This window comes from Oncorhynchus clarkii, chromosome 2 (assembly GCF_045791955.1).
Source record: "Oncorhynchus clarkii lewisi isolate Uvic-CL-2024 chromosome 2, UVic_Ocla_1.0, whole genome shotgun sequence".
Classification (NCBI taxonomy): Eukaryota; Metazoa; Chordata; class Actinopteri; order Salmoniformes; family Salmonidae; genus Oncorhynchus; species Oncorhynchus clarkii.
Genome location: NC_092148.1, coordinates 14,263,629 through 14,288,436, shown reverse-complemented (window position 1 = coordinate 14,288,436; position 24,808 = coordinate 14,263,629). Strand labels below are relative to the sequence as shown.

Below are 24,808 nucleotides of genomic sequence, written 5' to 3'. Positions count from 1 at the left end.
TGTGTGTTTTATATAAAAACCAAGACAGAAATGCTATTGTCTGTGTGTTGAGAGAGAGAGAGAGAGAGGGGAGGGCGAGAGAGAGAGAGGGGAGAGAGAGAGAGAAATAGAGAGAGAGAGGGGAGAGAGAGAGAGAGGGGGGGGAGAGAACATACTGTACACAACCACATCAGAGACCCATATATTTTCCCCAAAAAATGATGTAGTTTATCTTTTTCCTTCATTTGCATCTCGTTTCACAATAAAAAATTAAAGAAACCGCCATACCATGAAAATGTAATAAAATAACAATACAAATAATATGTATATAGAATTATAGAATTATCAACAAACAGACAATAATAATAACAATACTATTAATCGTTAACATAATATGACATTTCTTAATCGCTGGTCTCATGCATACTCATACACCACCTGTCCGTTAGGAAAGAGAGGGCGATTACTAAAAATACAACCAGGAGTTCAACCAGTTCAGAATAAGCGCCTAGCTACATGCAATGAAATAAAAGAGAGCCTCATGTACACATTCTTCCTGGCATAAGGTCATTTACACCAGACTGTACTGCATTATATTGCTGCTCCCACCTAGTATACTGTACAGGGCACAATACAAAACTGGAGTTGAACAACATACGCTGTGATGCGCCCAGAGTCTGGGGCTATGGTATAGTACAGACAACACAGACTGTGAGCAACGTTTTCACTCCTCTCATCCCTCTCTCCCCTTTTTTCATCTGGTTTCGCAATCAGTTCATTTCTCCTCAGGTTCCTATGGTTTGATGCTTCCTTCATTGTTCTTAGTGCTTCTGTCTTGTTGTTTTCTTCTTCCTTTGCAGATATTTCTTTGTCTTCCGTGGGCTTGTTCCCCCTCTCTGTTTCCTCCCTTACAGGGTCTTGTCGCTTTCCTTCTTTAAGTGGCTGAGGAAGAGAGAAGAGACTGTATGAGACAGGGTCAGGGATGATGCACACACACACGCACACACACGCACGCACGCACACACACACACACGCGCGCACACACACACACACACACACACACACACACACACACCAGACACAGTCTCCCCACACCCCACCCAGCTCCCCTGGTCCCATTAGTAGGCTACCTGTAGTACTCGTCCTGGGTGAGGGAGTGGTGGTGGTGGTGGTGGATCCACTGCTGTTCCAGGGCCAGTCTCTGGATCTGCAGCTCTGCGCTCTGGGCCTGCTGCATGGCCTGGAGCTGGTGGGCCGCTGACATGGAACCTGTCAGAGAGGAGGGCTGGGGCAGCTCACGGAACGGAGCGCCTGGAGGGGGAAGGAAGAGGAAAGGGAGAAGAGGAGAGACAGGTGAGAAGAGGAGTGGAGAAGGGAGAGACAGGTGAGAAGAGGAGTGGAGAAGGGAGAGACAGGTGAGAGGAGGAGTGGAGAAGAGGAGAGACAGGTGAGAAGAGGAGTGGAGAAGGGAGAGACAGGTGAGAGAAGGAGTGGAGAAGAGGAGAGACAGGTGAGAGGAGGAGTGGAGAAGAGGAGAGACATGTGAGAGGAGGAGTGGAGAAGAGACAGGTGAGAGGAGGAGTGGAGAAGGGAGAGACAGGTGAGAGGAGGAGTGGAGAAGAGGAGAGACAGGTGAGAGGAGGAGTGGAGAAGAGGAGAGACAGGTGAGAAGAGGATTGGAGAAGAGGAGAGACAGGTGAGAGGAGGAGTGGAGAAGGGAGAGACAGGTGAGAGGAGGAGTGGAGAAGAGGAGAGACAGGTGAGAGGAGGAGTGGAGAAGAGGAGAGACAGGTGAGAGGAGGAGTGGAGAAGAGGAGAGACATGTGAGAGGAGGAGTGGAGAAGAGACAGGTGAGAGGAGGAGTGGAGAAGGGAGAGACAGGTGAGAGGAGGAGTGGAGACGAGGAGAGACAGGTGAGAAGAGGAGTGGAGAAGGGAGAGACAGGTGAGAGGAGGAGTGGAGAAGAGGAGAGACAGGTGAGAGGAGGAGTGGAGAAGAGGAGAGACAGGTGAGAGGAGGAGTGGAGAAGAGGAGAGACATGTGAGAGGAGGAGTGGAGAAGAGACAGGTGAGAGGAGGAGTGGAGAAGAGGAGAGACAGGTGAGAGGAGGAGTGGAGAAGAGGAGAGACATGTGAGAGGAGGAGTGGAGAAGAGGAGAGACAGGTGAGAGGAGGAGTGGAGAAGAGACAGGTGAGAGGAGGAGTGGAGAAGAGGAGAGACAGGTGAGAGGAGGAGTGGAGAAGAGGAGAGACAGGTGAGAGGAGGAGTGGAGAAGGGAGAGACAGGTGAGAGGAGGAGTGGAGACGAGGAGAGACAGGTGAGAGGAGGAGTGGAGAAGGGAGAGACAGGTGAGAGGAGGAGTGGAGAAGAGGAGAGACAGGTGAGAGGAGGAGTGGAGAAGAGAAGAGACAGGTGAGAGAAGGAGTGGAGAAGAGACAGGTGAGAGGAGGAGTGGAGAAGAGGAGAGACAGGTGAGAGGAGGAGTGGAGAAGAGGAGAGACAGGTGAGAGGAGGAGTGGAGAAGGGAGAGACAGGTGAGAGGAGGAGTGGAGAAGAGGAGAGACAGGTGAGAGGAGGAGTGGAGAAGAGGAGAGACAGGTGAGAAGAGGATTGGAGAAGAGGAGAGACATGTGAGAGGAGGAGTGGAGATGAGGAGAGACAGGTGAGAGGAGGAGTGGAGAAGAGGAGAGACAGGTGAGAGGAGGAGTGGAGAAGAGGAGAGACAGGTGAGAGGAGGAGTGGAGAAGAGACGGGTGAGAGGAGAAGTGGAGAAGAGACAGGTGAGAGGAGGAGTGGAGAAGAGACAGGTGAGAAGAGGATTGGAGAAGAGGAGAGACAGGTGAGAGGAGGAGTGGAGAAGGGAGAGACAGGTGAGAGGAGGAGTGGAGAAGAGGAGAGACAGGTGAGAGGAGGAGTGGAGAAGAGGAGAGACAGGTGAGAGGAGGAGTGGAGAAGAGGAGAGACATGTGAGAGGAGGAGTGGAGAAGAGACAGGTGAGAGGAGGAGTGGAGAAGGGAGAGACAGGTGAGAGGAGGAGTGGAGAAGAGGAGAGACAGGTGAGAGGAGGAGTGGAGAAGAGGAGAGACAGGTGAGAGGAGGAGTGGAGAAGAGGAGAGACATGTGAGAGGAGGAGTGGAGAAGAGGAGAGACAGGTGAGAGGAGGAGTGGAGAAGAGGAGAGACAGGTGAGAGGAGGAGTGGAGAAGGGAGAGACAGGTGAGAGGAGGAGTGGAGAAGAGGAGAGACAGGTGAGAGAAGGAGTGGAGAAGAGGAGAGACAGGTGAGAAGAGGAGTGGAGAAGGGAGAGACAGGTGAGAGGAGGAGTGGAGAAGAGGAGAGACAGGTGAGAGGAGGAGTGGAGAAGAGGAGAGACAGGTGAGAGGAGGAGTGGAGAAGAGGAGAGACAGGTGAGAGGAGGAGTGGAGAAGAGGAGAGACAGGTGAGAAGAGGATTGGAGAAGAGGAGAGACAGGTGAGAGGAGGAGTGGAGAAGGGAGAGACAGGTGAGAGGAGGAGTGGAGAAGAGGAGAGACAGGTGAGAGGAGGAGTGGAGAAGAGGAGAGACAGGTGAGAGGTGGAGTGGAGAAGAGGAGAGACATGTGAGAGGAGGAGTGGAGAAGAGACAGGTGAGAGGAGGAGTGGAGAAGGGAGAGACAGGTGAGAGGAGGAGTGGAGACGAGGAGAGACAGGTGAGAGGAGGAGTGGAGAAGAGGAGAGACAGGTGAGAGGAGGAGTGGAGAAGAGGAGAGACATGTGAGAGGAGGAGTGGAGAAGAGGAGAGACAGGTGAGAGGAGGAGTGGAGAAGAGGAGAGACAGGTGAGAGGAGGAGTGGAGAAGGGAGAGACAGGTGAGAGGAGGAGTGGAGACGAGGAGAGACAGGTGAGAGGAGGAGTGGAGAAGGGAGAGACGGGTGAGAGGAGGAGTGGAGAAGAGGAGAGACAGGTGAGAGGAGGAGTGGAGAAGAGAAGAGACAGGTGAGAGGAGGAGTGGAGATGAGGAGAGACAGGTGAGAGGAGGAGTGGAGAAGAGGAGAGACAGGTGAGAGGAGGAGTGGAGAAGAGGAGAGACAGGTGAGAGGAGGAGTGGAGAAGAGACGGGTGAGAGGAGAAGTGGAGAAGAGACAGGTGAGAGGAGGAGTGGAGAAGAGACAGGTGAGAAGAGGATTGGAGAAGAGGAGAGACAGGTGAGAGGAGGAGTGGAGAAGGGAGAGACAGGTGAGAGGAGGAGTGGAGAAGAGGAGAGACAGGTGAGAGGAGGAGTGGAGAAGAGGAGAGACAGGTGAGAGGAGGAGTGGAGAAGAGGAGAGACATGTGAGAGGAGGAGTGGAGAAGAGACAGGTGAGAGGAGGAGTGGAGAAGGGAGAGACAGGTGAGAGGAGGAGTGGAGAAGAGGAGAGACAGGTGAGAGGAGGAGTGGAGAAGAGGAGAGACAGGTGAGAGGAGGAGTGGAGAAGAGGAGAGACATGTGAGAGGAGGAGTGGAGAAGAGGAGAGACAGGTGAGAGGAGGAGTGGAGAAGAGGAGAGACAGGTGAGAGGAGGAGTGGAGAAGGGAGAGACAGGTGAGAGGAGGAGTGGAGAAGAGGAGAGACATGTGAGAGGAGGAGTGGAGAAGAGGAGAGACAGGTGAGAGGAGGAGTGGAGAAGAGGAGAGACAGGTGAGAGGAGGAGTGGAGAAGGGAGAGACAGGTGAGAGGAGGAGTGGAGACGAGGAGAGACAGGTGAGAGGAGGAGTGGAGAAGGGAGAGACAGGTGAGAGGAGGAGTGGAGAAGAGGAGAGACAGGTGAGAGGAGGAGTGGAGAAGAGACAGGTGAGAGGAGGAGTGGAGATGAGGAGAGACAGGTGAGAGGAGGAGTGGAGAAGAGGAGAGACAGGTGAGAGGAGTGGAGAAGAGGAGAGACAGGTGAGAAGAGGGGTGGAGAAGAGTAGAGACAGGTGAGAGGAGGAGTGGAGAAGAGGAGAGACAGGTGAGAGGAGGAGTGGAGAAGAGGAGAGACAGGTGAGAGAAGGAGTGGAGAAGAGGAGAGACAGGTGAGAAGAGGAGTGGAGAAGGGAGAGACAGGTGAGAGGAGGAGTGGAGAAGAGGAGAGACAGGTGAGAGGAGGAGTGGAGAAGAGGAGAGACAGGTGAGAGGAGGAGTGGAGAAGAGGAGAGACAGGTGAGAGGAGGAGTGGAGAAGAGGAGAGACAGGTGAGAAGAGGATTGGAGAAGAGGAGAGACAGGTGAGAGGAGGAGTGGAGAAGGGAGAGACAGGTGAGAGGAGGAGTGGAGAAGAGGAGAGACAGGTGAGAGGAGGAGTGGAGAAGAGGAGAGACAGGTGAGAGGAGGAGTGGAGAAGAGGAGAGACATGTGAGAGGAGGAGTGGAGAAGAGACAGGTGAGAGGAGGAGTGGAGAAGGGAGAGACAGGTGAGAGGAGGAGTGGAGACGAGGAGAGACAGGTGAGAGGAGGAGTGGAGAAGAGGAGAGACAGGTGAGAGGAGGAGTGGAGAAGAGGAGAGACATGTGAGAGGAGGAGTGGAGAAGAGGAGAGACAGGTGAGAGGAGGAGTGGAGAAGAGGAGAGACAGGTGAGAGGAGGAGTGGAGAAGGGAGAGACAGGTGAGAGGAGGAGTGGAGACGAGGAGAGACAGGTGAGAGGAGGAGTGGAGAAGGGAGAGACGGGTGAGAGGAGGAGTGGAGAAGAGGAGAGACAGGTGAGAGGAGGAGTGGAGAAGAGAAGAGACAGGTGAGAGGAGGAGTGGAGATGAGGAGAGACAGGTGAGAGGAGGAGTGGAGAAGAGGAGAGACAGGTGAGAGGAGGAGTGGAGAAGAGGAGAGACAGGTGAGAGGAGGAGTGGAGAAGAGACGGGTGAGAGGAGAAGTGGAGAAGAGACAGGTGAGAGGAGGAGTGGAGAAGAGACAGGTGAGAAGAGGATTGGAGAAGAGGAGAGACAGGTGAGAGGAGGAGTGGAGAAGGGAGAGACAGGTGAGAGGAGGAGTGGAGAAGAGGAGAGACAGGTGAGAGGAGGAGTGGAGAAGAGGAGAGACAGGTGAGAGGAGGAGTGGAGAAGAGGAGAGACATGTGAGAGGAGGAGTGGAGAAGAGACAGGTGAGAGGAGGAGTGGAGAAGGGAGAGACAGGTGAGAGGAGGAGTGGAGAAGAGGAGAGACAGGTGAGAGGAGGAGTGGAGAAGAGGAGAGACAGGTGAGAGGAGGAGTGGAGAAGAGGAGAGACATGTGAGAGGAGGAGTGGAGAAGAGGAGAGACAGGTGAGAGGAGGAGTGGAGAAGAGGAGAGACAGGTGAGAGGAGGAGTGGAGAAGGGAGAGACAGGTGAGAGGAGGAGTGGAGAAGAGGAGAGACATGTGAGAGGAGGAGTGGAGAAGAGGAGAGACAGGTGAGAGGAGGAGTGGAGAAGAGGAGAGACAGGTGAGAGGAGGAGTGGAGAAGGGAGAGACAGGTGAGAGGAGGAGTGGAGACGAGGAGAGACAGGTGAGAGGAGGAGTGGAGAAGGGAGAGACAGGTGAGAGGAGGAGTGGAGAAGAGGAGAGACAGGTGAGAGGAGGAGTGGAGAAGAGACAGGTGAGAGGAGGAGTGGAGATGAGGAGAGACAGGTGAGAGGAGGAGTGGAGAAGAGGAGAGACAGGTGAGAGGAGTGGAGAAGAGGAGAGACAGGTGAGAAGAGGGGTGGAGAAGAGTAGAGACAGGTGAGAGGAGGAGTGGAGAAGAGGAGAGACAGGTGAGAGGAGGAGTGGAGAAGAGGAGAGACAGGTGAGAGGAGGAGTGGAGAAGAGGAGAGACAGGTGAGAGGAGGAGTGGAGAAGAGACAGGTGAGAGGAGGAGTGGAGAAGAGACAGGTGAGAGGAGGAGTGGAGAAGGGAGAGACAGGTGAGAGGAGGAGTGAAGACAAGGAGAGACAGGTGAGAGGAGGAGTGGAGAAGAGGAGAGACAGGTGAGAGGAGTGGAGGAGAGACAGGTGAGAGGAGGAGTGGAGAAGAGGAGAGACAGGTGAGAGGAGAAGTGGAGAAGAGACAGGTGAGAGGAGGAGTGGAGAAGGGAGAGACAGGTGAGAGGAGTGGTGGAGAAGAGGAGAGACAGGTGAGAGGAGGAGTGGAGAAGAGGAGAGACAGGTGAGAGGAGGAGTGGAGAAGGAGACAGGTGAGAGGAGTGGAGAAGAGGAGAGACAGGTGAGAGGAGAGAAGGGAGAGACAGGTGAGAGGAGGAGTGGAGAAGGGAGAGACAGGTGAGAGGAGGAGTGGAGAAGAGGAGAGACAGGTGAGAGGAGGAGTGGAGAAGGGAGAGACAGGTGAGAGGAGGAGTGGAGAAGAGGAGAGACATGTGAGAGGAGGAGTGGAGAGAGGAGAGGAGGTGAGAGGAGTGGAGAAGAGGAGAGACAGGTGAGAGGAGGAGTGGAGAAGGGAGAGACAGGTGAGAGGAGGAGTGGAGAAGGGAGAGACAGGTGAGAGGAGGAGTGGAGAAGAGGAGAGACAGGTGAGAGGAGGAGTGGAGAAGGGAGAGACAGGTGAGAGGAGGAGTGGAGAAGAGGAGAGACATGTGAGAGGAGGAGTGGAGAAGAGGAGAGACAGGTGAGAGGAGGAGTGGAGATGAGGAGAGACAGGTGAGAGGAGGAGTGGAGAAGAGGAGAGACAGGTGAGAGGAGGAGTGGAGAAGAGGAGAGACAGGTGAGAGGAGGAGTGGAGAAGAGGAGAGACAGGTGAGAGGAGGAGTGGAGAAGAGGAGAGACAGGTGAGAGGAGGAGTAGAGAAGGGAGAGACAGGTGAGAAGAGGAGTGGAGAAGAGGAGAGACAGGTGAGAGGAGGAGTGGAGAAGAGGAGAGACAGGTGAGAGGAGGAGTGGAGAAGAGGAGAGACAGGTGAGAGGAGGAGTAGAGAAGGGAGAGACAGGTGAGAGGAGGAGTGGAGAAGAGGAGAGACAGGTGAGAGGAGGAGTAGAGAAGAGGAGAGACAGGTGAGAGGAGGAGTGGAGAAGAGACAGGTGAGAGGAGGAGTGGAGAAGAGACAGGTGAGAGGAAGAGTGGAGAAGAGACAGGTGAGAGGAGGAGTGGAGAAGAGGAGAGACAGGTAAGGTAGATAGTGACAGAAAGATAGGTACAGTAGGTATCATATTCATGATACAACATAGACAGACAGACAGGCAGGCAGACAGAAAAATAAACAAACAGACTGAAAAAAACAGCCTTTCCTCACCGAAGAGTTGTTGTCGTAGCACCTCGCTTTCAGTGAGGGGGTGTGCCAGGATGGGGGTGCCCAGCGCTGCCCCTGGGTAGGGCAGGCGGGCCAGGGGAGACCCCGATGCCAACGGGTCCATCAGGGGGTGCACCCCGCCCGCCGCTAGGGGCCAATGATGTAACAGGAAACACAAGGAGATATTTAATAAGAGTCACAGCATCAACAACCACGTTAACATCAACATCTGTATCAGACAGGAAGAGCTTTCTCAGGTCCAGCTCAAAAGAGCACTAAATAGTAGTGTGTAGATCATAGTACAAGATCACAACTGTGGTTAGCAGCAGTGGGTACCTGTGTCTTGCTGGTGCAGGTGCAGGTGGGAGTGGATGTGTGAGTGCTGGTGATGATGAGGCGTGACGTTCAACATCTGAAGACGCCCCGGAATCTCTCCTCCTCCTGTTCCTCCTCCTCCACTTCCACCACTTCCTCCACTTCCATTGCTTTCCCCTCTTTCTCTTTCTCTTTCTCTTTCTCTCTCTCGCTCCCTCTCTCGGCCCCTCTCTCCACCGGCTGGCAGCCCCGCTCTGTCTCGCTCTCTTTCTCTCTCCCTCTCTCCACTCCTCTCTCTCTCAGAGGTGGTGGGGGAGCGAGTGGAAAGGGGGTAGGTCTCAGGAGGGGCGGTCACCGGGGCAGGGGCAGGTGGGGGGTGAGATGGGGGGAGGGAGCTGGGAAAGGAGTGCGGTGTGGGGTGATGGAGGGATGAAACAGGGTTGGAGGAGGGTGGAGGAGGAGCAGGCAGAGGTGCAGCTGCAGGGGCTGGGGGTGGAGGGGCTGGTGCAGGTGCAGGGTGAGAGGGGAGCGAGGGAGGAAGCAGGGAGAAGGGGGGAGGGTTGGAGAGGGACTGAGGGGCGGGAGGAGGGTTAGGGAGGCGACTCACTGGGGCTAACGCTGGGTTCTGGAGGGGCGGTGGTGGGGGTGGAGGAGCCTGGGGAGGGGGGGTGCCATAAATGGACACCTCACCTCCACCCCCTCCCCCCAGCAGTAGGGAGTGAGCATGTGCATGAGCGTGTGCGTGGGCATGCGAGTGGGAGTGGGCGAGGGCGAGAGCCGTAGGATCTCCCAAGGAGCCCGGCTGGTACACCCTGTCCTCACTCTTAAACTCAAACCCCGGCTTCATGCGCTCACGGTGGGCTGCCACTGCATGGGGAAACCCCATCCCCCCTAACCCTGCACCCCCCATCCCCCCATGTCCTCCTCCATGCCCCCCTGGCCCTCCCTCCATACTGCCCCCATAGAGGAAACCCAAGATAGCTGCCGCTGTGGCTGCATCAGCAGGCATGTGATGTGGGTGGGCCAGAGCATGGTTCTGGAACTGGGGGAGGAAGAAGGAGGGGTGGACATGGGGGTGGCCATGAGGGTGGCCATGATGGTGGACATGCGGGTGTTGGTGTTGGCGACTAGCCCCGAGGGGGGACATGGCGTGGGGCCGGGCGTACTCGCTCAGGGTCCGCAGTGCCGGGGTGTCAGGGCCCAGGTACGGCCCTCCTAACCCGATCCCCAGAGCCCCCTGTGGGCCAACCACTGTTGAACCCCCCATTGACTGCATGAGGAGGGAGTGTGGGATGTGTTGAGAGAGGGAGGGGTGGAGGTGGGAGTGGTGGAGGTGAGCGTGGGGGTGAGGGTGGGAGTGGTGCTGCTGGGGGTGAGGTTGAGGGTGAGACCCAGGGTTAGAAGAAGAGGAGTTAGGGTCGAGGAGGATGGAGGAAGAGGAGGGGAAGAAGAGAGAGGATCCCTGGCGTTGTATATTTCCATTGTTATTGTCCTTCTGTTGCTGCAGGGAAAGAGGGAGCATTTAAAGAGACAAAATGGAGAAGGAAATTGAGCATTGTGTCCCTCTCCCTCGCTCATCGCCTCCCCCTCCTTGCCTCATTATACTCACTTGTAGATGCCTCTCCAGGTCCCGCTCCCTCTCTCTCTCCCTCTCTCGTTCCCGCTCTTTCTCCCTCAGGTCTCTGGCCCTCTGCTCCACCTCTCTCCGGGCTCTCTCGATCACCTCGTTCCTCTTCTTCCACAGTTTGGAGCCGTCCAGGGGCACAAAGAGAACGTCGCTGCGGGCGCAGGAGTTTCCACTGCCCCGATCTAGAACCCTGTGGAACCTAGAACCACATCAGCAAAATATAACCAATTTATGCATCGGATTTTGTTCCCACATGATGATACTATCTTTATTATCTGGCAATGTCTTCTGTGATGGTGTTGTTCCCACATGATGATACTATCTTTATTATCTGGCAATGTCTTCTGTGATGGTGTTGTTCCCACATGATGATACTATCTTTATTATCTGGCAACGTCTTCTGTGATGGTGGTGTTCCCATATGATGATACTATCTTTATTATCTGGCAACGTCTTCTGTGATGGTGGTGTTGTCTTTGATATACTGTAGGCCTGTCTACAACACCTCTTCTGTGATGGTGGTGGTGTCGTTGATATACTGTAGGCCTATCTACAACACCTCTTCTGTGATGGTGTTGTTGTCTTTGATATACTGTAGGCCTATCTACAACACCTCTTCTGTGATGGTGGTGTTGTCTTTGATATACTGTAGGCCTGTCTACAACACCTCTTCTGTGATGGTGTTGTTGTCTTTGATATACTGTAGGCCTGTCTACAACACCTCTTCTGTGATGGTGTTGTTGTCTTTGATATACTGTAGGCCTGTCTACAACACCTCTTCTGTGATGGGTGTTGTTGTCTTTGATATACTGTAGGCCTGTCTACAACACCTCTTCTGTGATGGGTGTTGTTGTCTTTGATATACTGTAGGACTATCTACAACACCTCTTCTGTGATGGTGTTGTTGTCTTTGATATACTGTAGGACTATCTACAACACCTCTTCTGTGATGGTGTTGTTGTCTTTGATATACTGTAGGCCTGTCTACAAAACGTCTTCTGTGATGGTGGTGTTGTCTTTGATATACTGTAGGCCTGTCTACAACACCTCTTCTGTGATGGTGGTGTTGTCTTTGATATACTGTAGGCCTGTCTACAACACCTCTTCTGTGATGGTGGTGTTGTCTTTGATATACTGTAGGCCTGTCTACAAAACGTCTTCTGTGATGGGTGTTGTTGTCTTTGATATACTGTAGGCCTGTCTACAAAACATATTCTGTGATGGTGTTGTTGTCTTTGATATACTGTAGGCCTGTCTACAAAACGTCTTCTGTGATGGGTGTTGTTGTCTTTGATATACTGTAGGCCTGTCTACAAAACATATTCTGTGATGGTGTTGTTGTCTTTGATATACTGTAGGCCTGTCTACAACACCTCTTCTGTGATGGGTGTTGTTGTCTTTGATATACTGTAGGCCTGTCTACAACACCTCTTCTGTGATGGTGTTGTTGTCTTTGATATACTGTAGGCCTGTCTACAACACCTCTTCTGTGATGGGTGTTGTTGTCTTTGATATACTGTAGGACTATCTACAACACCTCTTCTGTGATGGTGTTGTTGTCTTTGATATACTGTAGGACTATCTACAACACCTCTTCTGTGATGGTGTTGTTGTCTTTGATATACTGTAGGCCTGTCTACAAAACGTCTTCTGTGATGGTGGTGTTGTCTTTGATATACTGTAGGCCTGTCTACAACACCTCTTCTGTGATGGTGGTGTTGTCTTTGATATACTGTAGGCCTGTCTACAACACCTCTTCTGTGATGGTGGTGTTGTCTTTGATATACTGTAGGCCTGTCTACAAAACGTCTTCTGTGATGGGTGTTGTTGTCTTTGATATACTGTAGGCCTGTCTACAAAACATATTCTGTGATGGTGTTGTTGTCTTTGATATACTGTAGGCCTGTCTACAAAACGTCTTCTGTGATGGGTGTTGTTGTCTTTGATATACTGTAGGCCTGTCTACAAAACATATTCTGTGATGGTGTTGTTGTCTTTGATATACTGTAGGCCTGTCTACAACACCTCTTCTGTGATGGGTGTTGTTGTCTTTGATATACTGTAGGCCTGTCTACAACACCTCTTCTGTGATGGTGGTGTTGTCTTTGATACACTGTAGGCCTGTCTACAACACCTCTTCTGTGATGGTGTTGTTGTCTTTGATATACTGTAGGCCTGTCTACAAAACATATTCTGTGATGGGTGTTGTTGTCTTTGATATACTGTAGGCCTGTCTACAACACCTCTTCTGTGATGGGTGTTGTTGTCTTTGATATACTGTAGGCCTGTCTACAAAACATATTCTGTGATGGTGTTGTTGTCTTTGATATACTGTAGGCCTGTCTACAACACCTCTTCTGTGATGGGTGTTGTTGTCTTTGATATACTGTAGGCCTGTCTACAAAACATATTCTGTGATGGTGTTGTTGTCTTTGATATACTGTAGGCCTGTCTACAAAACATATTCTGTGATGGGTGTTGTTGTCTTTGATATACTGTAGGCCTGTCTACAAAACATATTCTGTGATGGTGTTGTTGTCTTTGATATACTGTAGGACTATCTACAAAACATATTCTGTGATGGGTGTTGTTGTCTTTGATATACTGTAGGACTATCTACAACACCTCTTCTGTGATGGGTGTTGTTGTCTTTGATATACTGTAGGACTATCTACAACACCTCTTCTGTGATGGGTGTTGTTGTCTTTGATATACTGTAGGCCTGTCTACAACACCTCTTCTGTGATGGGTGTTGTTGTCTTTGATATACTGTAGGACTATCTACAAAACATATTCTGTGATGGGTGGTGTTATCGTTGATATACTGGTGGCAGGTAGCCTAGTGGTTAGAGTGTTGGGCTAGTAACTAAAAGGTTGCTGGATCGAATCCCTGAGCTGACAAGGTAAAAATATGTTGTTCTGCCCCTGAGCAACGCAGTTAACCCACTGTTCCCCGGACGCTCAAGATGTTGATTAAGGCAGCACCCCGCACCTCTCTGATTCAGAGGCTTTGGGTTAAATGCAGAAGACACATTTCAGTTGAAGGCATTAAATTGTACTAGGAATCCCCCTTTACTGATCTACAAAACATATTCTGTGATGGGTGTTGTTGTCTTTGATATACTGTAGATCTGTCTACAAAACATATTCTGTGATGGTGTTGTTGTCTTTGATATACTGTAGGCCTGTCTACAAAACGTCTTCTGTGATGGGTGTTGTTGTCTTTGATATACTGTAGGCCTGTCTACAAAACATATTCTGTGATGGTGTTGTTGTCTTTGATATACTGTAGGCCTGTCTACAAAACATATTCTGTGATGGGTGGTGTTGTCTTTGATATACTGTAGGCCTGTCTACAAAACATATTCTGTGACAGGAATACATTTCTCAGCCCCTTTATCTATAAATAATATCTGACATATTATGATTAAGTGCCATTGACAAAAACATAGATAAAACCACATAAATCAGTTGTTAGAACTTGTTAGAGTGACATATGATGGAGCCTTTCTGTTGCTATGACGCCTATCCCTTCTCACCGTGCTGATTGGCTGGCGTGGATCGGAATGTCCACCGGCTTGGGCTCAGGGGAGGGGCTTCTTAAAACAGGAGGTGGGCTTTCACTCTCCTCCCTCTCCTCTATTGGTTCCTCCTTGATGACAGGTGGGGGAGGTGGACCTGTGGACGAATCAGAATGCCCATCTCTAGGAAGTGAGGAGCTACAGCCAGGGGCAGAAGTGCCATTGTTGTTGCCGGGGTTACTAAGAGGTGGGGGTCCTTTTGAGGCATTTTGAGGTGAGAGGGACTGAGAGAGAGAGTTGGTATGGCTGCTGCCACTGCTACTGTTGCTATTGCTGTTAGTCGGGACCAGGTTGTTCCCACTGTTCCCATTGGAGTGGTAGGGGCTGCTGAAGGGGGCGTGGCTGTTCAAAGTGCTGTGAAAAGGTGAGGGCCGACAGCCAGGTGACACACCTGAACCAGGAAGTGACATGTTGGCCCCGGAGGAGGAGCCTGGCGGGTAGGAAGGAAACCCTCCCATCTGATTGGTCGAGGGGTTTAGTAAAGGAGAGAGTGGTGTTGCAGGAGTCTGATTGGAGGAAGGGTAATTTGCCGGACGAACGTGATTGGGTCCCAGGCCGGAGGGGGGTTGGGGCTGAGCGAGGGAGGTTTGGGGAGTGGGGAGAGGGGGAGGAGGTGGCGGAGGAGGGTAAGGAGCATTCGGAGGGTGTCCATGAGGAGTGGAGGAGGAAGAGGAGGGAGAAAGGGAAGGGGGTTGGGGGGGACCGCCACGGTTTTGGTACAGAGACGACTCTCGCTGGTTGGTGTCCCTCTCTCGGTCCCTGTCTCTGGGCTGCTGGGCTGGAAAGTGGGGGTGGGGCAGGTGGGGGATCTGAGGTCCACCTGGGTAGTCTCGGCTCAGGTTTGGAGTCATTCCGGGAGGACTGGGGTACTCACGGGCCGTGCCGGTGGAGGGTGGGCCACCAGGGGGATAGTCCTTGGCCCCAGGAGGGTACTCTCTGTGGAAGTGTTCTGGTCCAGAGGGGGAACTGTGCCTTGTCTGTCCCTGGTCCATCGATGGGGGGTAGTCTCGTTTGGTGGCGCTTTGAGGATGTGGGTGGGGGGGTAGGGTAGGGTGGCTGGGGTTGTTTTGGGGTGAGGAAGGGGGATCGCGGTTTAGCATGGGGGCTGCAGGTAACCCACTGGTTGAGCTTGGGGGGTTTCCTAGTGGTAGGGGGTTATTATTGGGGTTACTATTGCCCCCCACCTCTCTCATCTGGCCCCCAAATTCTCCCCACCGCCCCCCCTCTTTGTCTCTGGGGTGCCCCCTTCCTCCAACAGCACCGGTGGGTCCAAACTCTCTGTTCTGATTCTCATTACGATTCTGTAAAGGAAACTCCCTTCCTCCTACATCCCTCTCTCCCTCCCTCTCCCTCTCTCTATCTCTATCCCTCTCTCTTTCTCTGAACCCCCCCAGTCCAAATTCTCTTCCCCCAGGACCCATGGGGGGGTCTCTCACAGAGCCCTGAGGTCCCAGGCCTGGGTACTCCCGGTTCTGACTCCCAAACTCCCTCCCTTGGACCCCATTAGGACCCCCCATTACACCAGAAGTGCTGCTGTTACTACCACTACCAGCCGAGAAATCCCTACCTATCTCCCTCCCCCCATACTCCACCCTCACTCCCCCCCTCTCCCTCTCGCCGGCCACCCCCCTCTCCCTTTCCCCTCCCCCGGAAGCGTACCTGGGGAGGTACTCCTTGTGGGGGTGGGGGAGGTAAGGGGGGTGGGAGGAGGACGAATGACGGGAGGAAGGGGGGTTGTAGACGGATGGCAGTTGCTGCTGCTGCACTGGGGGTTGGTGCTGCGGCTGGTGAGTGTGGTGGTTACCAGAGTAACGGGTGTAGCCCCAGCTCCCCTGGCAACCGGTTGCGGTGCCTCCCTGCCAGCCAGTGGGACTGTAGTGGTGGGGGTGGGGCGGGGGCTGGGAGGGGGGTAAGGGGCTGGTTTGGGGTAAAAGAGAGGGAGGAGCCGTCTTGTTGTCCATCAGTTTCTCACCTTTCTCCATTTTCTCTCTCTCTACCTTGACTTCTGAGGGCAGGTTCTGCCCCCCTAGTTCTAAGGGTTTCAGCGCTGGTGGAGGAGGAAGGGGTGGTGGAGGGGGGTGTGGAATGCTGGGGTTGCCGAGGGGATAGTCTCCCCCGGCGACAGTTGCCTTGGTCACGCACTGAGCTTTAGCTTTGGAGTTCATTCGATTGCCACTGTGCACAGTGTCAGCGCTGGCCGGTCCATACTCCATCTTGCTTACCAGCTTGGAGTCCTGTGAGAAATAGGACTTCCTGCCACTATTGCTGTCATTGGCTGAATCCCCTGCTCCGCGGAGAGAGGGAACAGGAGCAGAGGAAGAGATGGAGGAGGATGGCAGCTTCAGAGAAGGGCTGTCCTCTATTCCTCCATCCTTCCTTTCTCCATCCCCGCAAGACTCATCCCCTCTCCCCTCTCTGGCTGCTCTCCTTTCCTCTCCTCCTGTCTTCCCCACTCCTCCCTCTTTCCTTTTCTCCCGTTCCCCCTCTCCTTGCTTTGGTGAGTCTGGACCATCAGAGTCAGAGTCTAAACTGGCTGGAGGCGAGGCAGAGAGACTCGGGGAGGAAGATCGATTGTCCTGGTCGATGTCCCGCCCACTGCTCAGACTATTGGCCAAGCTCCCTACAACTGAGCTCCTGCTGCCCTGGGATTGACCATCCTCGTTGTCACTGTCACGTGACTGTCTGGGAGCCGAGGGTGGGGGCGGTATAGTGGGGGGAGTACTGTCAGTTGAATGAGTTGAAGTCGGTGGGTTGGTGACAGAGGAAGAATCCTGATGACATAAGGTGAATATGAGGAAAGTATATATTAATTAAATGTTGACATTAAAACATCCTAATTCAACCTAGTGGTGCAGTTCAACATCACATTACACTAACCTGGACTTTCTGCCTCTTTGGTGGAGGCACAAGTTCCTCCCCTTCACTCTCTGACGAATCATGGCCTTGCGATCTGTGATTGAAGCGACTGACAGCCAATTCCTCGCCAGCAGCTCTTTGCTACGATACAGAATATGCCATGTATATCATTTTTTAAGTAAGAAAGACAAACTCAAAGATATGACACTGCAGGTAAAGCAGTATAAAACACACCACTTTGGCACTACAATTGTATGTATAAGGCAACCATGGTGGTGATGACTCATACAGGCATACAGACACACGGCTTCATTAAGGCTTACATGTAGATCAATATCTAATGACTGACAGCCTCTTCTCTCACACACACACACACACACACACACACACACACACACACACACACACACACACACACACACACACACACACACTTTACTATAGACAAATCTAGATGGAAAGACTACATGACAAACAAAGCCAAAGGGAGAAAGAGACTGCCATTACTAGAGACACAGAGGGACAACATTACAAGAGTTTCTTAGAGAGAACATGGGAAAGAACAGACATAAAACATGATAGGTTCTCACCGTCTGCCTGTCGCTTCGTTCTGCACGAGAAGGGCTGGGATGCGGGCGTCTACCCCTCCTCTCCTCGTTGCTTCCCCCCCGCCTCCGCCCACTGCGCATTGGCATCTGAACCGCCAGGGGTGGAAGGGGCAAGAAGAAGGAGGAGAAAAGGAGAGAGGAGGAACAAACGAAGAGAGAGAAGGGGAAATGGGGTATGAGGGGGGTAAAGGAGGGTAGAGGGAGGTAGAGGGTGGTTAAAGGGGGTAGAGGTGGGTAATGGGGGTAGAGTGGGTAGAAGTGGGTAAAGAGGGGTAGCGGGAGGTAAAGGGGGGTTGAGGGAGGTAAAGGGGTTAGAGGGAGGTAAAGGGGGGTTGAGGGAGGTAAAGGGGGTAGAGGGAGGTAAAGGGGGGTTGAGGGAGGTAAAGGGGGTAGAGGGAGGTAAATGGGGGTTGGGGGGGTAGAGGGACGTAAAGGGGTAAAAACAATAAGTAAAGAGAACAGTAGAGGACAAAACCAAGGAGGAGGAGGGGAGAGGGGGAAATAAAAAGTGAGGGATGGAGAGGGCAGAAAGGAGGGGAAAGGGGATCAGGAAGGGTAAGGGGGAACGAAGGATAATGAAATATGGAGGGGGCAGGAATGAGGGAGAAAGGATCAGTAATGGGTGGGGGAGGGAAGAGCATGAGGAGGGAAAGGAGAGAGGATCAGTAATGGGTGGGGGAGGGAAGAGAATGAGGAGGGAAAGGAGAGAAGATCAGTAATGGGTGGGGGAGGTAAGAGCATGAGGAGGGAAAGGAGAGAGGATCAGTAATGGGTGGGGGAGGGAAGAGCATGAGGAGGGAAAGGAGAGAGGATCAGTAATGGGTGGGGGAGGGAAGAGCATGAGGAGGGAAAGGAGAGAGGATCAGTAATGGGTGGGGGAGGGAAGAGCATGAGGAGGGAAAGGAGAGAGGATCAGTAACGGGTGGGGGAGGTAAGAGCATGAGGAGGGAAAGGAGAGAGGATCAGTAATGGGTGGGGGAGGTAAGAGCATGAGGAGGGAAAGGAGAGAGGATCAGTAACGGGTGGGGGAGGTAAGAGCATGAGGAGGGAAAGGAGAGAGGATCAGTAATGGGTGGGGGAGGGAAGAGCATGAGGAGGGAAAGGAGAGAGGATCAGTAATGGGTGGGGGAGGGAAGAGCATGAGGAGGGAAAGGAGAGGGGATCAGTAATGGGTGGGGGAGGTAAGAGCATGAGGAGGGAAAGGAGAGAGGATCAGTAATGGGTGGGGGAGGTAAGAGCATGAGGAGGGAAAGGAGAGAGGATCAGTAATGGGTGGGGGAGGTAAGAGCATGAGGAGGGAAAGGAGAGAAGAGGAATTGGGAGGGTAGAAGGCGGCAAGAACGAGGAGGAGAGAAGAGAACAGAGAGAGGAATAATTATGACATCAATGTCCACACAGAATACACACACAGAATACACACACAGAATACACACACAGAATATACACACAGAATACACACACAGAATATACACACAGAATATACACACAGAATATACACACAGAATACACACACAGCATATACACACAGAATATACACACAGAATATACACACAGAATACACACACAGAATATACACACAGAATACACACACAGAATATACACACAGAATATACACACAGAATATACACACAGAATACACACACAGAATATCTTAACTTCAAAAGTCTTATTAATCTTAAATGATGTCAAATATAACATCACAATCTATCTCTGTGCAATATAGTACAACATACGAACAATAAACACATCTGCAATCTGACCCACACATGCACACTCAGCTACACAGGGGAACATGGTAGAGATGAAGGAAGCCATTGAAACAGTTCATACCGATTCTTTGTGAGTTCGAGTTTTCATCGTTACTCCTTTATGATGTCCATCCCTCCCCACAGGCCATAGCAGTGAATGAAGTGGTGTCCTTGTCTTTTTCTGTAGGACTGAAAATCACCTCACCACCATCTGAGCTTCTACAACCTGGAAAAAAACACCACAATTATGAATTGTCTACCTAACCAGGCCAGTCCCATTGAATTAGGTAGCATCAGAAAACCCCATACAAATCAAATACAGTGATACAATAACAATAAAACAACACGTTATTTTACAGGACACGTTACAGAGCACCATCAATCATAATAACAAATGCTGTACACATATCGAAGGATAAATATCGAACAATAACATCAACATTACAACTACGGTTATAGGCAATTCATTGCAATGGTGGACTGATTAACCTGGCATGGCTTTGAGTGCATGTACAAGTCAAGGATCCTCAACACAACGATGCTACAGGAAAACTGATATCTGACTCATATCACACTTCAATACTGAATGGATGCATTGATGAGTAATACACCGCAGTTCAGTTCATTCAGAAGAATCACAGTTAAAGGAAAACTCCACCCGAAAACAATATTTTGGTATTTGTTTCATTAGTCCATTGTTGATATAGTCCCAAAAATGTTGCATGTCAGAAATCAAGTTTTCAAGATATATAACTTTAAAAAACAGAAATACAGCCGGTATGGTGCATTTTGATTCATACTGCAACATTGGACTAATGAAACAAATACCAAAATATAGTTTTGTGTGGTTTTCCTTTAAGGACATGTAATCTGTACACAGATTTAGGGATACTGTCGTGTATCACAATAAACACATTTGGAAGAAAATATTCTGTGCACAGATTATTCCCTTATGCTGATGAACATTCGTACTTGGATACTGTACAGAACCTTCCCAAAGAAATTGGATGTGTGTTTGAGTTCAGCCTGGGTCAGAAAGAGTTTAAACTGTTATAGCCATCTCTATTTGATACTGAGCCTCAGGTAACCAGCGGGGCTATTAGAACCACATTAGCTCATTTATTTCACCTTTATTTAACTAGGCAAGTCAGTTAAGAACAAATTCTTATTTACAGTGACAACCTAGGAACGGTAGGTTAACTGCCTTGTTCAGGGGCAGAAGGACAGATTTTTACCTTGTCAGCTCTGGGACTTGATCTTGCAACCTTCTAGGTTACTAGTCCAATGCTTGAACCACTAGGCTACCTGACACCCCTTACCTACCCTACAGGAGCCCAGCCCCAGACCCAAACCTACATGGGGTTAACAGTCTGATAATTCATTCATTCATAGATTCTAGGGCTGTGAATTACCACGGATCTCACGATACGATATTACCATGATACTTATGTGCTGATACGATGTGTATTGTGATTCTCACGATTCTATGTTTTGCGCATTGACACTGTTGTTTCATTGCGATTCGATGTTCCAAACATGTTGCTCAGACAACAGATCATGAGAAAGCCAGTTTTGATCAGTCATGGGAAAATAATATTGCAATATTGTCAAAACGATGCGATACAATATATCATCAAAAACAATATCCCAATATGTAACTGATCTTCCCCCCATCACTAATAGATACAGGTAATTGACCATGACATGCAACATATATGTCCAACTTTTTCACCCCTTCATTCATTAGGGTAGTAGACTATGAAATATGACACGGGTTGTACAAGGTCCAACTCATTCACCCCTTCATTCATAAGAGTAGTAGACTATGAAATATGTCACGGGTTGTACAAGGTCCAACTCATTCACCCCTTTATTCATAAGAGTAGTAGACTATGAAATATGACATGGGTTGTACAAGGTCCAACTTATTCACCCCTTCATTCATAAGAGTAGTAGACTATGAAATATGTCACGGGTTGTACAAGGTCCAACTCATTCACCCCTTTATTCATAAGAGTAGTAGACTATGAAATATGACATGGGTTGTACAAGGTCCAACTCATTCACCCCTTCATTCATAAGAGTAGTAGACTATGAAATATGTCACGGGTTGTACAAGGTCCAACTCATTCACCCCTTCATTCATAAGAGTAGTAGACTATGAAATATGACACGGGTTGTACAAGGTCCAACTCATTCACCCCTTTATTCATAAGAGTAGTAGACTATGAAATATGACATGGGTTGTACAAGGTCCAACTCATTCACCCCTTCATTCATAAGAGTAGTAGACTATGAAATATGTCACGGGTTGTACAAGGTCCAACTCATTCACCCCTTCATTCATTAGGGTAGTAGACTATGAAATATGACACGGGTTGTACAAGGTCCAACTCATTCACCCCTTCATTCATTAGGGTAGTAGACTATGAAATATGACACGGGTTGTACAAGGTCCAACTCATTCACCCCTTCATTCATTAGGGTAGTAGACTATGAAATATGACACGGGTTGTACATGTCCAACTCATTCACCCCTTCTTTCATTATGGTAGTAGACTATGAAAGATGACACGGGTTGTACAGGTCCAACTCATTCACCCCTTCATTCATTAGGGTAGTAGACTATGAAATATGACACAGGTTTTACAGGTCCAACTCTTTCACCCCTTCATTCATTAGGGTAGTAGACTATGAAATATGACACGGGTTGTAGAGGTCCAACTTTTTCACCCCTTCATTCATTAGGGTAGTAGACTATGAAATATGACACGGGTTGCACAAGGTCCAACTCATTCACCCATTCACCCAGTCAAGCTCATGTATACTGAATGAGGATATAAATAGAATAGTGACACACTGGGTGAAATGAAGGGATATATTTAGCCAGGTAGTTAGCACTGACAATGGAGGTCCTTGTGTTCAACCCATCGAGCAGTAAACACACAGATTCAGTGTCTGGTGGCACCATTACTACATATATGAATTATTAGTGCATACTGCATATGTTGACTTATTCATACACTCACACACTGTATACAAACAGTTACAGCTGTTAGTTACAGATTCACACACAGACACATATAGTGTATAGTCAGTTGGCATGAATTCAACATCAGGTGAGTGTGTGGGACCGACTGGCTTTGAACCTGGACTAAGTGCCACAAGACTCTGTTATCCTGCTGAGCTAAAGCCTAGGCATTTAGCCCGGAGAGCTAACACAAGTCCACGTCTCAGACTAGGCTACTCGTCAGTCATCAAGCTATCTTGGTTCACAGAACCACCTCCTTTACATGTGCAATGTGCATGGCTCTACAGTGACTTTACCCATAGACTTGTTGTCTACTATATTGCAGTAGTTAAGATAATTCACAATTCCACACACTCAATGATAAACATTGAGCCATCACTTGTACTACGGAATCAATATTTTGGAAGTGTAGGCCTATGGGCCCAATGTAAAGCAGAGGAGGGAGGCTATGGATCCCAATGACACATAGATACCGTATACAGTCAGTATATCTTAGTCACAGGTGGCTGGCTGCTACTATTCATGGATTCATTTGCTGGTCCCTGGCTGTGGTCCATCAACACTAAAAGCAAACACAGCATTTACCATAGCTTATAATAATCACACAATGTACAGCAATGGTCAAACAGACACACACATATGTGCACATGAACTGTTTATCGCTCTCACACACATGAAATCATTCAAATGAAATATGTGTTGCATCGCAGCATGTCTTTAGCCCGTGTAAGTATGCAGTTACACAGCTCACATCACCGACAGACACCGACACGCAGGCACCGAGAAGCAGGCACCGCAACGGTTCTCTTTCTTTCTTCTCCCGCTACTGTTATTGATACACATGCAGATGCGACCGGCTCTGCTATTCTGTACAACAAGCGAGCTACGTCGGAATAGACTAGACCGACGATGTAGACGCTATGTGCAATAGCACATATTGGCTAACACTGATAATGCAGAATAGAATGGGTCCTGTGTCTATCTATGCCTGTTGTGTTTCTCCCATAGGGTACTATTTTTTTTCTTCATGTCTTGAAAAAATCATTCGGAATAGAATGGCGAAAGGCATTCTTTACCGACTCACCGAGACGCCTTTTCTCGTTGGAATGTGAGTGCGTCTGTTGTGCGTTGTAACCTAACACACATTTTACCCGGGCATGAATTACACATAACGCATGATTGTTAACGCACAAAGAAAGGGGGGGAAGACACAAACGTGGCCAACAAGAATAGCAAAAATATATAAGCATCCATTTTCCCTTCTCCTTACCTATGATATCCAGCGATGCGTGTCCCCTTTCACTCTCCCTTTCTTTAACCGTCTCTCTCGGTTTATACTGTACGTTGACATACACACATAGGAGCAGCACGCGCACCTATAAACAGAGGCTGCTGGATCATATTGCAACGGTTCCGCAAATAATGCAGAAATTTCTCTCTCCTTCCCAAATCGTTGCAGGAAAAAACGGGGTGCCGCTGAAGACTGTACGAATTGATGCGTACGTTTGCCTCTTCCCCACCCCCTTCTCCCCCTTCTCTTTCTCCCCCTTCCTCCGTCAACACGACTTGCACTTTTTGCCGTCGGTACAGTCACAAAATCTACTGAGGGCGAGCAAGGGATGCACTTCGAGGGAGAGAGAAAGAGAGGGCGAGGAGGGCGTGATTTGCATATTCTTAAGGAATGGGGGAGCGAGAAGAAAGGGAGGCAGGGAGAAGGAAGAGGCGCAGAGGGCCAACACTCAGAAGAGGGGAGGAGAGAAGTCCCTTTTTCAGTTTTATCTTCCCCCACTCCAATGTAGGATCACTGTGCACTAGCCATAAGCTACTTTGCATGGATCCTTTATACACACAATAACTCTCAAGTTACAGAATCTTACCTTCTCTCCCTTTGTTCTATAACTTCTCCCCATCATTGTATTGATGGGCACATGGCTACAGCATGCAGCCCAACGTGTAGTCAAACAGCATCGAACTGAATAATGCCGTTATAGCCTAGATAATAGTGCATTCTCAAAGTTTTGTATCCATTCTATTCATGCCTAGAACGGAGTTCTTCTTTGGGTGTATAACCCTTTCCCCTAAAACCTAGGCCGAGGCCTACCCCGTTTCTTCTCCTTCCACCTCTCTCTCTCTCTCTCCGTCTACCTCTCTCTTTTACTCTGCACAGTGTCGGGGGAGCTAGCTACAGTGTGTCCAGTCAAGCGGTTCTGCAAACCACCTCCCTACTCTCCCCTTTCATTTTTTCTTCTCCCCATTTGCACAGCGCCCTGTCCCGTCTCCTATTGTGTAGTAACCATAGTAACCATGTTGAGGAGCGCTCTACTGCGCTTGCGCGCCTTTTACCTTCACATAAAAAGGCCACGTCTCGCGCTCCCTCTGCTGCTACATTTAGAACATGCAATTGATATACCTGCAACAATTTATATAACAGTGTAGCTACAGCTGATACATTGTTAATATGATGCAGCTTGTCACTGCATACACGTGTCAGCCACGCCAGGGGCTTATTTAGGAGGATGCAAGATATATGAACAAAATCATCTATTTAATTAAGAATGGGTAAATGTGGCAGCCCAATGCATTATTTATTTAACTAGACTAGTCAGTTAATAACAAATTCTTATTTTCAATGACGGCCTAGGAACAGTGGGTTAACTGCCTGTTCAGGGGAAGAATGACAGATTTTTTACATTGGCAGCTCGGGGATTCGACCTAGCAACATTTCGGTTACTGGCCCAACGCTCTAGGATACCTGCCTCCCCGAATTTCTACCTGCAGAGTTCTAAACGTTCCATCCTATTGCATGTGAAAGTAGTGACATAGAGAAGATCCAGTAGCCAATACAGCCTATAACCAGCCTAAAGTAGAGCTTTCATTTTAATGAT

General features: G+C 50.0%; 1 protein-coding gene across 1 annotated transcript; it reads right to left on the bottom strand.

Annotated features, from left to right (window-relative positions):
• Nucleotides 1-264: 264 nt before the first annotated feature.
• LOC139422363 (atrophin-1-like) lies at nt 265-23,537 on the bottom strand. Its single transcript, XM_071173568.1, has 10 exons — nt 23,194-23,537; nt 18,975-19,118; nt 17,127-17,231; nt 16,558-16,677; nt 13,639-16,451; nt 10,082-10,298; nt 8,494-9,973; nt 8,161-8,304; nt 1,110-1,290; nt 265-921 (listed from the first exon to the last, which is right to left on the bottom strand). Exons 2-10 carry the CDS (start codon nt 18,999-19,001, stop codon nt 888-890), a joined length of 5,121 nt encoding a protein of 1,706 aa, XP_071029669.1. The 5' UTR covers nt 19,002-19,118; nt 23,194-23,537; the 3' UTR covers nt 265-887.
• Between the last annotated feature and the right edge of the window lie 1,271 nt (nt 23,538-24,808).